Raw genomic sequence first — 15,445 nt, forward strand, 5'->3', positions numbered from 1 at the left:
AATCAGTTACACGCAAAACAAACAAACATAAATCTCTGAGCACAAAAGCAGTCTTCATCTCAACAGAATCTAGTATTGGTTCTGTATTGAGACAGGTCTATGTAAACCGGTTTGTCCTGGAAGTTGCTATGTAGCCCAGGCTGACCTTGAACTTATTATTCTGCCTCAACTTCTCAAGTGCTGAGATTACAGGTATGGGCCACCACACCTAGAAAAATTTTTTCTACATTGTAGCAAATATTTGGACAGTTTAGACAAATGCCAACTAGCTGTGGGGTCTTATAAGCTAGACTGTCTCCCTTTTGTTAAGCACAGCTAAATGATCTGATAGAATCAGAACAAGGAAGCAATACATGGAGTTCTCAAGCAAGAGAACCCAAGCCCCATAATCAACTGGAACCTTTTACCACATTTTTATACCGCCTTTTCTACATGACTATGCTCTTGAAACATTACAATTAGCAAATGTTCAAAGGAAAAAACTGTGAATTCAAGATATGGTAACTAGAGGGAAGCATAAAGTTTCACCAAGTCTTCAGTCTGGATGATGGAGTCAGTCTTCTCACTTCTTCACAAAATATTTCAGTTGCTCCTGTAGAAAAATGATCTGCTCATACTTCTGTTTCTCCTGCAAATTGAGCTGTTCTAGCTCAGACTGGAAATGACTCTTGAGAGTCAAGTTTTCTAATTTTCCGAGGAGATCTTTCTGTCTTTGTGCTTTGCCCTGAATCTTCTGAAGCTTTTTCTCCTTGTAGTGAATCAGCTTCTGAATTCCCAAAACTATTGAACTACGACCTTCCTTAGCTTCACACAAGCTAAACTCAATAAACTTGGTTTGTAGCTCCCTTTCCAGATCTTCTTCAGAATCATCTTCCTTCTCTTCCTCCTCCTCTTCATCCTCCTCCTCCTCTCCATCCTCCTCATTTTCATCCTCATCCTTATTCTCATCCTTCTTCTGATCGTCATCCTGACGGCTAGAATCATGGACTTCATCCTCATCCTTCTCTTGATCGTCATCCTGACGGCTAGAATCACGGAATGTGTTCTGAGGCACAGCGCATTCTGATGAGCTATGCCCACTTATTTCGGTGGGTACCAGAGGCCCTGGAATACAAGTTGGGCTTTGGACTGCCTTGGTTTCGTCATCAACAGTGATTTCCCATCGACTGCTGATGGCTTCAGCATCTGAACGCAGCAGTCTCTTCACTTCCTTTTCCACATCTTTCGAGTCAGTGTAGCCACCACAGCCTTCACTTTGCTTGACGTCCGGGAGCTTTCTTGTCGGTTTCCGAAACCGTTTCTTTCTGACATTCTTCAGTGGTGGGGTAATGCCATGCTTCCAAATATATTTGTTCCCTGTCTCACCTTGGTGTCCCAGGGCCGTAGCCCCGGCAGACACGGCTGGTTCTTCTGGAGAAGAGTCGGGATCGCCCTCAGCCCTGCACACAAGCATCTGGGAAATATCCGCCGTTTTATAAAAGGTTTTCCCGTCGTGAGTTTTCAGGCTTCCGATGACACAAGGCAAATCAACGACTCTGGCGGACAGGGAAACGTCATCCACCTGAAGGACTGCGTGCCGTGCATCGGGAGATAGGTCAATTTTTAGTCTCTCTCTCCTGGCGGCATTTCCAGAGCGTATGATCTGCCTGACCCTGGAAGCCTGTTCCGGGGGCAGGCGCAGGATGAACTGGTTCTCGAGTTCGGGAGGAGGCTCATCACCGTGGTCTTCACTCATCTCCGCTCTAGGAGGCTGGGCAAGGCCTGGGCCCGACCTGTCTGCTCTGGGGACCCTGGGAAGGACTGGGGAGGGGGGGGGCTTCCGATGGGGTCTGTGTGCTGCAGCAGTGAGGGCGATGCCTCGGGGAGTGTGTCCCCCAGTGGGTAAGGACAGTCTGCGCACTGGGCCCTGGCGCCTTGGTGTGCTCACACACAAACACACACTCACTGCCTCACAGGCCTCTGCGGCTGTCAGCAAGCTTCGACAGGCCTCAGTGGGCCTCGGTGGGCTTCTGCAGGCTTTAGCCGCCTACTGGCGCCTCCAGAGGTCCCAGCAGGCTTCTGCACGCTACTGATGGCCTCACTGCCTCCACGTACCCCTGAGTGCCTCGTGCCTCGTGCCTCGGCAGTGCTCCCTGGGCCTCTCCAGTCCTCCGTGGTCCCCCACGTGCCTCCCTGGGCCTCTACAGTCCTCCCCAGTCCTCCGTGGTCCTCCACGAGCCTCCCTGGGCCTCTACAGTCCTCCCCAGTCCTCCGTGGTCCTCCACGCGCCTCCCTGGGCTTCCGCAGTCCACCAAGATCCTCCACGCGCCCCTCTGGTCCTCCCAGTCCTCCGTGGTCCTCCACGCGCCCCTCTGGTCCTCCGTGCGCCCCTCTGGTCCTCCACGCGCCCCTCTGGTCCTCCGCAACCGTCCCAAATCGTCCCTCCCGGCAGCTGCTCGCCAGCCAGCAGCAACCCACGAAGCAGCACATGCGCTTCCGGCATGTGAACCGGAACTGATTTCACATGGACCGGAACTGACTTCGAAAAGCCTCACCCCATCACCCCCAGCTAGCAAGAGGCAATTCCGGTTAAGCGCTGAGCCTCCTAGAGGCAGACCGGAAGTGTTTAAAGCGTTGTTTTTCCTGCGCGGGGACCGTGGGTCTTCGGGTTGCTTCCGGTTGTTGTTGTTGTTGTTGTTGTTGTTGTTGTTGTTGTTGTGTGAGTTTCCTGGCTTTTGTTTTCCGGCCGGGCCATGTGTGGTTGCTCGGGAGCCGGGAGCTCGCCGTCTGGCCAGGGCTGCCCACCTACTGCTGGCATCTTCGCCATCTCGACATAAACCGGCCCCTCCCCAGCCCGTCGCTTATTGCTATCTTTTAGAGAAGGGCAGGAGGCCATTGTGCTACAGAGGTCCCAGCCTAAACGGCGGCCGATCATTCCAAAAGCCAGAAACATGGGACAGGGCGTGGGGACCTTTCTTAAACAAGTGCTTCGTCCTGGCGTGAGTTATAAACGCCAGCCTAAGAACTGTATTGAAAACCGGGAGCTGTTTGCTAGTACCTGTAGACACCCCTAAACAGCCTAATGTTGGATCAGGAAAACGAGAATATAGCATTTTCTTTTCATCAACAAAGAACCACCACTAAGTTCTGGAAAATCGCACTGGTATAATAGATAAAGTTTAAATTTAAGGACAAGCACGTATTATAAATGCTGACATTTTCGTATACCTTGAGCCTTTAAATAAAATTTAAATTTAAGGACAAGTACATATTATACATGCTGACAAGATGCACAAATACATTAATATGGGCTGCCACTGAATGGAATTTTGAATAGCCTCAGTTTCTCCTTCTGCTATCTTTGAAGTAAAAAGCAGTCCAGCAGTCAATAGATTTTGTTCACTCACCCACACTGCAACACAAATAATTTTGAAGGGCTACTATAGCCCTGTTTTGGTGAGATGAGGTATGAATAGACTGTGGTCATTAATAGCTACTTATCTATGAATACTATAAAGCACAAAAATAAATCAAGAAATTGAGGTTAATAAAATAAAAGAATAATTTATAATCCTCGTTTTTAAAAAATCTGGATCAATTTTATTATTGAGTTTGTAAAACTCAAGCCACAACTGAGGAATTGAAAACAAATTATTTTAAAGGCAGATGGAGACGGTAAGCCCAGACAAGCTCCAAAATAACCAAGTAGTAGCTGAGAATAACCTCTCAAGTGCTGAGATAACAAGTGTGCATTATTGCATGTGATTTCATCGGTTGCTAAGCATTATTAGAAATAGAAATTACTCCTATAATTTCAAAGTTTTGGGTCATACAGTCAGATTTTTTTTTAAAGCATTATATGACATCCATATGTGTGTGTGTGTGTGTGTGTGTGTGTGTGTGTGTGTGTGTGTGTATGTCAACAACAGAAAGCTGAGGCTAATGTAATCAAAGCAAGGGTCAAGTCCCAGCCCCATTGAGCAGCACAACTTGGCAACTTTGTTCACATGGTTATGTCTTTAGAATCAAGGATATGAGAAAGGGGATGTGGAATCTCCCTCTGTGATTAAGGAAAGCCCCTGAGGTCAAGCATGTGTCAGGGGTGTCCCTGCATGGAGGTCAAGAGAGGCTATTGTGTGAAGGTGTGAAAGTGAAGCCTGGATTGTATCAGAGACCCCAAGATTTTGGAGATGCCAGAGTCATGAGGTACCTATCAAGGAGAGCAGCAGATGGTGTGGAACCAGCCCAAAAGAAGGGAATGTGTTGCGGTCAACAAAGCTGTGGGGAGTTGGAGTTCTGAAGAATGCTTTAACATCAAACATGGGGATCCAGAACTTGGAGTTTATCCTGCTGCTTTTCAGCCTGGCTTTGGTAGTTCCTCATTATGGTCCCTTTCCTCCCTTTTTGGAACAATAATGTATGTTCTATACCATTGTATGTTGGAAGTATGATCCCTGTTCTAATTTTGCTCCTGTGCATGCTTTCTTGCTACCATACTTCCCACCATGAACCTAATGGACTGAACTTTGAAACTGTATACAAGCCTCCAATTAGCTGCTTCCTTTCATAAGAGTTTCCTTGGGAAAAAAAAGAGTTTCCTTGGTTGTGATGTCTATTTACAGCAACAGAACAGTGGCCAAGACACATAGTTTTAGATAACAAATATCAATACCATATTAGTATTTTAAACAGATATAAAATTTACCCAAAAAGAAAATTCTAAAAAGCCTAATGAGAATAGGCATAAATAACATTTCTACTGATCTCTTTCTTCACTTTAATAGACCCTATTATATGCTCACTGTACTGTTCTGTCCTCAGGCCAGTACTTGGCTTCAAAACTGAACTATTTCATGCTTTATTATCTATTGTTTTCTGTTTTAAAAGTTCATTTTTCTCCAGAAATCCTCATTCATTTTCTTATTTGCATAGACACTTCAGTGAAGGTCATTTTCTTGGGTTGCATTATTCATTTCTTATCTGTTTGTAAATATTTGTCTGCCACTGCAGGACAGTGAGTTTTATCATTTGTAATGAAATTCTAGATAAGATGCTTTAGGAAACATTTGTGCTAGGGATAAAGAATGGTGACTTAAAGAAATGACTAAGTGGAAAACTATTTTTTACCACAGGCAATACCACCCACCCAGTCTTCCTGGAGAGGAGGATTTCACACACTAAAAAGATAGAGATAATTCAGGAAAGAGCATCCTTCTAAATGAGTTGTAATTTCACATTCAATGCAATGTGATAAAGAAACAGGGAAGAACCAGCTAAAATCTATGTATGCACCTGTCAAACAGTTATAAAATTGCTTCAGCGATAACACATAGAAGATAGCCAAATGATTCACTGCTTGAAGGCAGAGCTTATGCACTTTTGCTGATATTTCAAACAAATGTTGATAGATTAATGAATGAGTGAGGTTTTTACTTTTTGAGTGTGTGTGTGTGTGTGTGTGTGTGTGTGTGTGTGTGTGTGTGTTGCATGCATGCTCAAATGTGTGTATGCAGATGCTAGACAAGGAAATTGGGTGTCTTCCTCTATCATTTTCTGCTTTACCTTTCCTACTTCTTTACTTTTGTTTATTTAATGTGTCTGTGAGTGTGTGCACCTGCCTGAGTGTACCATGCATGCATATGAAAGTCAAAGGACACCTTGTAGATGTTAGTTCTCTCCTTCCACTATGTGGGATAATATATGGAGATCAGCAGGCTTGCCAGTAAGCACCTTTAACCACTGGCCTATCTCTCTAGCCCCCCTCCCCACAGACACAGAGTATTTTGATAGAAAAATTTCAAACAGATGTCTATCTATTTTTGTCAAAAAAGCAAAACACCTAGCTTGAAATGAGCAGAGATGTCCACTCATCCAGAGGTCCAATAGGACGCTATTGAGATCATCTTTTACAGAGTCCACATGTTCTGTTTTGTATAAAGGTTCTAGCATTGAATCTTGATTTTCTGTGTTTAATTTGGAGTGCCTGTAGAAGTTGGGGAATTAGACAGGAGTCAGGTCAGGATGGGAGCCTTAATAGGGTACAGACAGCAGGGCACAGGTAAAATGAAAGTGGAAAGAAGAGATATTGATGGCTCACAGGGTTTAACCATGAGTGGCTGAGGAGATGAGGTACTGAGGAAAGGAGGATTAAACTAACAAGTGGAGAATAAAAAGCCCACATGGAAACCTACTGTGCTGTAACAATAAAAAAATATACTCAAGTTGGAAGGGAGATTCCCTGCATGGCTAGATAATGCCGTCCCTAGTAGCAATGAGATACTAAACAAAACTCCCAGTGTTGTGTATGGGATACCTCCATAGATCTGTTTACCAGGAAGGTTCCAGAAACTTCCCCCCCAAAACAAAAAATAATACAGATGTTTGCCTTTCCACTTGGTTGCCTACAGGAGCCAGATGATAAGACACTATTGTAAGTGGAGTTTTCTCCACTCCTGCCTGGCCCATGGTCAGGACAAATCTCTCTCACCCGCCAGTCCTGCAGCCGCTCAGACCCAACCAAGTAAACACACAGAGACTTCTATTGCTTACAAACTGTATGGAAGTAGCAGGCTTCTTGTGATCTAGTTCTTCTATCTTAAATTAACCTATTTCTTAGCATCTTCTCACGGCAGCGTCTGGCAGCCTCCCTCTGCCTCAGCCTTCCTCTTCCTGCCCTCTCCTCTCTCTTTGTCCCATCTATACTTCCTGTCTGGCTACTGGCCAATCAGTGTTTTATTTTATCAGTCAATCATCCACAGCACACTATTGCTAAGGATACCACACACTTTGGTTGCAATATGTTAAGAAATCTGTCCGGAACTGAGCTGGAAATCTCGTCCTTGCTGAGTAGCCTCAGCCTGCCAGAAGGCGCTATGTAGGATGCTGGAGAAGGAAAGATATCAATGGCTTTACCCAGCGGTGAACTTTATGAACCACAATATCAACCTGACAAGCAAGACGTACCCACATGTGCAACAGTGGTATAACTGGTTGGGGGTCTAACTAACTGCTCTCAGATTGTATGTGAGGCCCACCCTACATGAGATAACATGCGCCTGGTACTGTAAACCTACTAAAAACCTATGCCAAGCCAGGTGATGGTGGCGCATGCCTATAATCCCAGCACTCGGGAGACAGAGCCAGGTGGATCTCTGTGAGTTCAAGGCCAGCCTGGTCTACAGAGCTAGTCCAGGACATGCTCCAAAGCTACAGAGAAACCCTGTCTCAAGAAAAAAAAAAATGCCAAGGGCAGCCATGAGGAGAAGATAATACTGATGTTTTTTAGCTAGGTAAACACATTGTCAAACTGCCTTCTAAATACCCGTTTGTATATCTACACACATACCACTCTCAACTCTAATCAGAGAAGCCCCATTTTGCAATGCTAGTAGTAGCCTAAGATGCCGAGATTAAGTGACAACTGAGGGTTTAGCCATAAGTAAGAGATTTATATTTCCCCCCTCTAAGGATCAGAGGACTTTTCAGAAGAGGGCAGTGGGGAGAGTGTAAGATCCGGAAGACAGAGAAAACACATGAAATCTCTAGACACAATATAATAGTTGCAATCATGAAATCTCAGCAGCTCCAGTTACTTACAAGATAGACCTTGTCAGCACTTAGTCATGGATAATGGAGGGATTCAAGGTGCTCCATCTTTATTGCTGAACTATTGGTTACTGATAGTCGCTGGGAGACAGACAGCTGTGGTCTTCAGTTGTGCGCCCACTGGTGATTCCACCAAGCTCCAATGGACAGTTCCAATCCCGCGGTCACTCAGATGGCTGTGGTTAAAGGGTGTGGGTCACAAACAGAAATAGAGAATTTGGGAAACAGATTAGTAGAAAAGAAGGGGTGGACAAGGGAGAGAACAACTTAGGAGGTGGGATGAGAAGGATCAGAATGCATTATATGCATGTATGCAATTGTGATGGTGAATTTATGGGCTTTGAGAAAAATAAAAGGCTTAGTTGATGCTGCATCTATTTTAAAAATTAAGGCATACTGCATGCCAAAAGATATCTTGGAGCCTGCCATGATTCCCAACCTTGAGTTTGACACATCCAAATTGTAGCACATTGTAGCAAAGAATGTACTAAAATTCTTTCCCTTGGATTCTGAAACTTGCAATTTTATACCCATATACTGATTTAGGGAAGAAAAAGAATAGCTAAATTAAGAGACTGGAGAAATGGCTTAGCTGTTAAAGTAACCACTGACATAATCATAAGATCTTAAGGCTATCCAAGACCCATGCAAAAGCTAGGTACTGTAGTGTATACCTTTAATCCTAGTACTGGGGGACAGAGACTGGCATATCTTGCCAACCTAGCCAAACCGATGAGCCTCAGATCTGGTGAAAGAGTCTGTCTCAAAAACTATGGTGGATATTGGAAGTCAACCTCTGCCGTTCACATGCATGAGCATCTATGTAGACAAATATACACATCCCCATGAACACAGGCAACTAACACACACACACACACACACACACACACACACACACACACACACGTACACACATACACATGTACACACGTACACACGTACACACGTACACACGTACACACACACACTCACACACTGCTAGCTAAATTACCAAGCAGTTAAACTCAGGGTTGATTTCACAGTTCCAGAAAGCAGAAGGTATAAGTTTCCCATTGTTCATTCTATTCTGTGAAGATTTTAACAAGTCTATGACTGGTAAAAAATAAAAATAAAAATGTATTAGTAATAATAATGTAAAAATCATAAACTAATTTTATTCCATGCTTAGAAGACATTTCTGAAGAACATGGTTCTCTTAAGCCTAAAATGATATCCTCTTGACAGATCTACATATCGATCTCCTTCTCAAGTGACCAGCTGAGTTCAGTGTGAGGAAAGAAAGCTTATTTGCTTCTTGTCATTAATAGTTAATTGTTATTGCAGTCTCTCAGATGGGAGATGTGGGGTAGGGAAATTATATCCATCCTTTGTAAAAGTGCTGCAGTGTTATTAGAGATGATCACATAGCTGAAAAATAAATGTATTCCTTGGGGGAATAAAGGGAGTAGGCATGTAGATTTTTCTTTTTCCGCTTCTCTTAAGCACTTTTATAAGTGGTCCACATGGGATAGTAAATCAGTGTTAATGCTTCATGAAAGCTCCTGTGGACTGGAACATTGTGCACTTGTGTGTCTCATAAGCAGGTCTTTTGGAGTGTAGCATGGGTGCCCATTACCATCTCACAATTATTGGATTGTGCCTTTCATCCATTCTACTGTTGGTGTCTCTTGTGCCATTATACAGGGTTTTAGAACATTATTTTACATTACTGTGTGCTGCCTTCTAATCTAACACCTCTGAGATTTTGTGGCTTCCCTAAGTGGGGAGAAGAAGAGAAGAAAATTGACCAATAAAGGTTAGCTGGTGAAGAGAAAACAAAAAAAAAATGTAACTATCTTAGAACACAGTAGAAAGACATGGGTCATATTGACAACACCCATTGGACAATACAACTGCTAAGGGGTTTCTGGTTGAAGTGTAGAAAGCTGGACATTGATGTAGCATCTTAAATAAATACAATCTTACAAATATCAATCAATGTTAAATAAAACCCTTGAAGTTTTGGGTTATTTGGAGCCATGAGTTTTACACATGGCATCAAAGAATATTTTAGCTGTAAGGTTACCTCTTGTGTTCACTGCTTACATTTGTGAACTTGAGCATGTCACCAAATAGAGGACATAATAAGAGACAAATTCAAGTGACCTAGTATATGAAAAGAGATTAGAAATTCTGATATTGTTAATAATAACCATAAATATCAACTCTGACCTAAATTTGCTTTGAGTGTCTGGAAAAATGTAATGAAAGTGGTTTAGAAACAATTGCCTAAGACACCTGGTGTATTATACCTGGAAGTCGATCTATACCCAAGGTGGTATTCATTAAAAACATTTAATTGCTATAGCATTGACTTTTGATAACTTTAGAAAGCTGAACAAATAAAAATATACTACAAGCGCATACTCTGACTTATTTGATCAGCAGAGTATGAATATTACCCATTTTAGTTTTGATTTTTAAACCTGTATGGGGAGTTTGAGATTTGGGAACATGTTTATTGAACTTCTCACACAAAATCAACACGAAGCAAAATTGAAAAGTATCATATTTTATAGGCATCTGTCAGTTGATGATACTGTCCCATGAAATTATTATTTCAGAATAGTGTCTTTCCTTGTCAGTTGGTTGAGAAACTATAGTGAGGCCATCAAATGTGAGCATCTGATGCTGATGCCGAAGGTGCTTTTTTGTCTTGTATTTTTATTGATGGGAGGTTTTATTATGCTGTATCTACATCCCACTGTCTTCCTTATCGATGTGAAACCACAATGACACCTGGGTACACACTGATTTTGTTAGATGCCTCTCTGCACATTTGTTAATGTGTTAACCTTTGGTATTAGAATCAGCTAAATCAAATCCTGGTAAATGCTGACAAGGTGTGCAGTTATGGAATTGCCACAATGCATTCAGTTGGGTTTGATTTTTCTTACCTATGATATCTTAGAAATAACTGTCCGAGATCCTTTGTCTTTCTGTGAAAGACAGACACATAATTATGCTAGTTTCTTAAGAGAAAAGAAATATTCATGGCACTGAGAGTCCCATTATCCTTTAGACACTAGGTATGCTTCTCATCATGGTGTTCTCACTCTCCTTTCAAAGCTATCTGTGTTCCTAGTACATTTATCAGAGAAATACTTTATCAGTGGGTGTTTCTAGGCAACCTAAGTTTTTGGTATAAATTTCCTATTTATTATACATAAAAACAGCGATCTCATTAATTCAATGTTGGAGAAAGTGGCATTTTAAAATTGATTCTAAAGTAATTGTTTAAAAGTTAAATGGTCATTCTATAGAAAGTTTATGTATGCTGATCTTTTGTCATTCATTTTGGCGTGTACATAGAAATTAAGAGAAAAGATTTCTCTGAAAGTAATGTTTTTTTTTTTTAATTTTTTAAGACTTGTTTTATTTGTGCGAGCGTTTTGCCTGCGTATGTGTATGGGCACCATGTGCGTGCCTAGCCCACTGAAGTAAGGAGGAGGCATCAGATCCCCTGGACCTGGAGTTACAGGTGGTTATGAGCCACCATGTGGGTGCTGGGAACCAACCAGGGTCTCTGCAAGAACAACAAGTGCTCTTAACCTCTGAACCATCTCTCCATTTCCTGATGTTTATATCCTGAATGACTAAATGGTATTGATATTACATTTAATGTTAGAAATTTATAAGGCAGTTCCACCAGAGCAGATATTTAATAAATGTCTCCTGCAGACCAAATTCTTAGAACTGAATGGAGTTTGAGTGATCTCATCCAATCACCATGATCGCTAACTAATTTTTAAAGAGGTTTTTAATTGGGATACAGATACTAAAAATAACTTTAGGGTGGAGCTACATGGTGGACAAGCATTACCTATATAAATTTATAGGGGAAAGTCAAATTTACAAAGATAAAGAGTAAAAGACAGTGACATCACTGGAAAATTACAGCTGTGTATATCTGACTGTCCATGGCTGCTTATCTTTTCTTTGCACACTATCTTACAAAAGTAGATCACAGATGTGTCTTCCATTTCCAAAGTTTATCTACATAGGGTGAAAATTAACCCAGTAACATTCAGAATTCAGCATTGTCCAAGGTTAGGCAACGAAAATCTTCAAGTCATTTAGAAGATTTTATTGAATGTCTTCAGAGAAAATGAAATGTGAAATAATTCTCTTAATTACTGTGTTCACCTTTTACCTATCACTGTTAGATGAATTGGTTGTAATAATGAATGAAATTATGTCCCATCCTCTTGACATTTACTGTTGATTTGTGCTGAGGACTTGGGTAAAACGATGACACTACCTGAAACTTCCCATAAAGCAATCAAAAACAGATTGAATAGAAATGTATTTATCTAGTGTTAAAGATACGTAAGTTCATTGACTAGGGAGGGGAAATGTTGGTCGAAGAATACAGTTCTACCTAGATAGAAGAAGTAGTTTGAGAGCTCTATTGAAGAACATGGTGACAATACTTAAGAACAATGTGTAAAATGGGCAAGAAAGGTCATATCCATGAGAAAAATACCCCATAAGAAGAGACAGAAAATAAGTAACAAAGGCCATGCAATAAAGTTTAATTTTTCACATGTAAGAACACTGTGGCTAAGCAACCCTGACTAGATCCAGTTCTTAACCACATCCCAGTTTCTCATGATGCCATCTTTGCCACAAGCCTTCTGCTTTTGTGCTCCCTCTTTACAGTTACAAAGTAACAACCACATCTCTATGTATCAGTGTTCAGAGAGAAAGGAAGAAGCATCATCCCCTCTGGGCCCTGTCCCTTTTATAAGAGGACATTAACTGTGCCTGCAAGCGTGAGAAGCGTGCCATGTAATCATACACAGCTATGCAGGCAGATTGTAAAAGCAAGGTTTTAGTTTTCAATAAAACTTGCAATTCCATTAAGTTTGATATTATTAACAATAACATATTGAAACAAACTGACTAAGAGAACTTTTGTCTTTTCTTGAAAGATAGATGCATAAGTAAGTTGTTGTGTTCAGGGAAAATCTCTCCACATAAACAAATTAAGTAGGGCAAGAATAAATAAGCTAAACAGAAAAGGAAGAAATTTCTCATTGCGGGTAAGAATTTCAATGGAAGAATCACTTACATTGGAGCTTTTAGGATAAATTAGACTCGGAAAAGGAGTTGTAAGCTACCATTCAGCCAGATAAGCACAGGGTGTATAAATGACACATCGTATTTAGAGAATAGCCAGATGAAGTTATGGTATGTGTTGATAGCAAAGTTACATGCTGAGGATACACGAAGACATTTCTAGATTCATTTATGAGGATTTTTATTGCTATGCCATATAATTTCACTTTTATTATTTCCCAGAACTTAAAAAAATAAAATTTCATGACCCAGTAATGAGATTTGGTGATTTAGACCCATCTTTCACTGCCTCCTGTTCATTCTTTCCTATCACTACACCCCACATCCATGCCAGAATCTTTGATCCAATAGAGTTTCTTACCGCTATCACCATCCAGCAAATAGCATCCTCATTCTACATTTACACAGTGCCTCTTGCTATGAATTCCGCTGAAGATACCACTTCTCTGTCTAAACTGAAGGGCTGCCCTGATTCAAGGCCCATCCGAGACACTACAGAAACACGTCTGGTCACTTGGCCACATCTAGTCACTCTGTGTTGTGCTGCTAATAGATTTTGATGGACTTGCTATTGTTCTTTGTTGAAATGGATGAGGTGGGACAGATCGAAACTCCTCCTCTGGATTTGTATGTCAGGAATACTGACTCAGCTCCAGGTCAAGGAGGCTTTCACTTCAGATGATCCCAGACTGGCAGAGATGGTCTGAACTGCATTAAGATGCAAATGAATGGGTGTAGCTCCCCAGTTTCTTCCTATGCTCCTCTAAAATACTTCTGTAGTTGCTTATTTACCTCAAGCCCTTGGGAAGGGAATACGGCACCTACCAAATCTAAGAAGGCCATAACTACACCTTCAATGCCTGTTTCACCTCTTGACCGTGGAAGGGAACACATTAGCACTGCAGAATCTCTCCATTCCCATATGAGAAAGTTAGCTTTATACTATATTCTATTCCGTGTACACCAACTTAATCATCATATTAAAACTATTTGTGTATGTTTTTAAATGGTAGCCTGGTGGTTAAGAGGATAGGTCTAGAATCAAACTGTCACAGTTCAGATCTCAACTTTCAAGGTATGTAATTTCAAACAATGCACCTCAGTTTCCTCTTTTACGCCATGAAGAGCATCACAGTAGTGGTACTGAATTGTGAGGATTAAGTGAGATAGTCCATGGAAATGCTTTAAGCCAGTGTCTCAGATTAGCTGACCTTACTTGTCTGATTTGGACATTTATCTCAGGGAAGAAAGCTCTCACTCATGTTTGTAATTTCCAGAATTATCTGTTTGGAAATGAATGCATTTTCTTAACTTATTTTAGTAGTTCGTGGCTTCAGAAAGAAAAGCAATCACTGACAAGGAATGATAGTGGAACCAGGCTTAGGCCCAACTCAAACACAGAAAGTGACTGGCCCCATTGAGATGTGCCAGGATCCAGGAGTAGCTCAAAGACAGAGCATAGATCAAGCCCTGTGTTGACTCTCAAGAATCCCCTACCATCACCCCCCAAAAAAGAAAGATAGAAAAAAGAAAAGATCAGGGTAGGAAAAACCATCCCAATAAACTCCTGGAGTAGATGTAAAATTAACAAAAGTCCTTCAAAAATCATAGACTTTGGCTCAGTTATTGTGATTCTATAACTTTTCAAGAAAATTGAAAGATGAACCTAATATTGCAGGACAAAATGGAAACAAATATGTCAGTCAATAAGAATTAATTAAGTAAGTTTGGAATATTTACACAAGGCTAAGATAAACACATAGTTTTAAATTTAGAAAATGTCAGTATCTGTTAAGTGAAAGCAAAGAGATGATGTTATAGAGTACAAGGCCATTTTTGTTAAAAAAAAAAAAAACAATACACTCATTTATGTATGACAAGTCTAGGGAGAAATGCATTAAATATTAATTACCAATTTGCAGTGAAAATGAGAACAATTTTTATTTTTTCATCATACCATGCTTTTCAAATTTTGACAGTGGAGATAATCTGGAAAAATAGAGTTTTTTGTGACATTGATCGTGAAACTTGAGTTTTTACAAATGTTGTTGCTATAAATCATGGTTTGCAGTCCATTCATGCATTTGCTCAGGCTTTTGGCACACTGTCTTTGGATGTGAAGACATTGGGAGATGTGGTGAATGCCAGAAACCAGAAAGCAGGCTGCTTCTAACCTCATTTCTATCATTAACTTTTGTCTGGCCTTGAATCTAACTTTCTTAATTTTTACTGAACCATATGGGTCCTTGTACAGTGTTGCTCTGGAGAGGTAGGCGAGTTTATTTCTTAATTAGCTAGCATCAGTGATCTTTAAATGCTGAAACAACACAGCCAACCAAGCAGCTTTATGTAAAGAGAATGCACAACTTAAATAGATTTGTGTTACACACACACACACACACACACACACACACACACACCAGGACCAAGAAAAGCATGACATCACAAAATATAAAATTCGAGAAAGCACACACAGTCAGAGTCATACAACAGATCGATTCTTATTTAAATCTCTCTCTCTCCCCTTCCCACTCCTCCAAGCCTTTCTCCTTTTTATCTCTTCCTTCCCTCTTACCTTCTTTTGTGATTGTTAATACCCACACTGTTGTATATGTAACTCAGGGTCTTGCACACGCTACCACTGAGCTGTGCACCTAGCCACTTACTGATTCTCCCAAAATGTCAAATGCTTACACTATCTTGAAAGCAAGTACTTCCTTAATATTTTCACCCTGTCTCC

The 15,445-nt window shown here is 41.1% G+C and overlaps 2 protein-coding genes across 3 annotated transcripts in view; one reads left to right on the plus strand and one right to left on the minus strand.

Annotated features, from left to right (window-relative positions):
* Ptprr (protein tyrosine phosphatase receptor type R) overlaps nucleotides 1-15,445 on the plus strand; it is a 234,697-nt gene that overhangs the window by 89,242 nt on the left and 130,010 nt on the right. The window lies entirely within an intron of this gene.
* LOC118571181 (transcription initiation factor TFIID subunit 7-like) lies at nucleotides 563-1,735 on the minus strand. 2 transcript variants are annotated; one of them, XM_036170118.1, is made up of 2 exons: nucleotides 989-1,735; nucleotides 563-937 (listed from the first exon to the last, which is right to left on the minus strand). In XM_036170118.1, the coding sequence occupies exons 1-2, from the start codon at nucleotides 1,733-1,735 to the stop codon at nucleotides 563-565; spliced, it is 1,122 nt and encodes a 373-aa protein (XP_036026011.1). The 2 variants fall into 2 exon arrangements, with proteins under 2 accessions (XP_036026011.1, XP_036026010.1); XM_036170117.1 differs by having other exon boundaries at nucleotides 563-949.

The sequence above is a fragment of the Onychomys torridus genome, chromosome 20 (assembly GCF_903995425.1).
Source record: "Onychomys torridus chromosome 20, mOncTor1.1, whole genome shotgun sequence".
Classification (NCBI taxonomy): Eukaryota; Metazoa; Chordata; class Mammalia; order Rodentia; family Cricetidae; genus Onychomys; species Onychomys torridus.

Bases quoted from the DNA above. Each gene is read 5' to 3' on its own strand.
- LOC118571181 (XM_036170117.1), bottom strand. From the start codon at position 1,735: ATGAGTGAAGACCACGGTGATGAGCCTCCTCCCGAACTCGAGAACCAG. The intron at 950-988 runs GTCCATGATTCT...GATCAGAAGAAG, and splicing joins AAGAGAAGGATGAGGATGAA to GATGAGAATAAGGATGAGGA.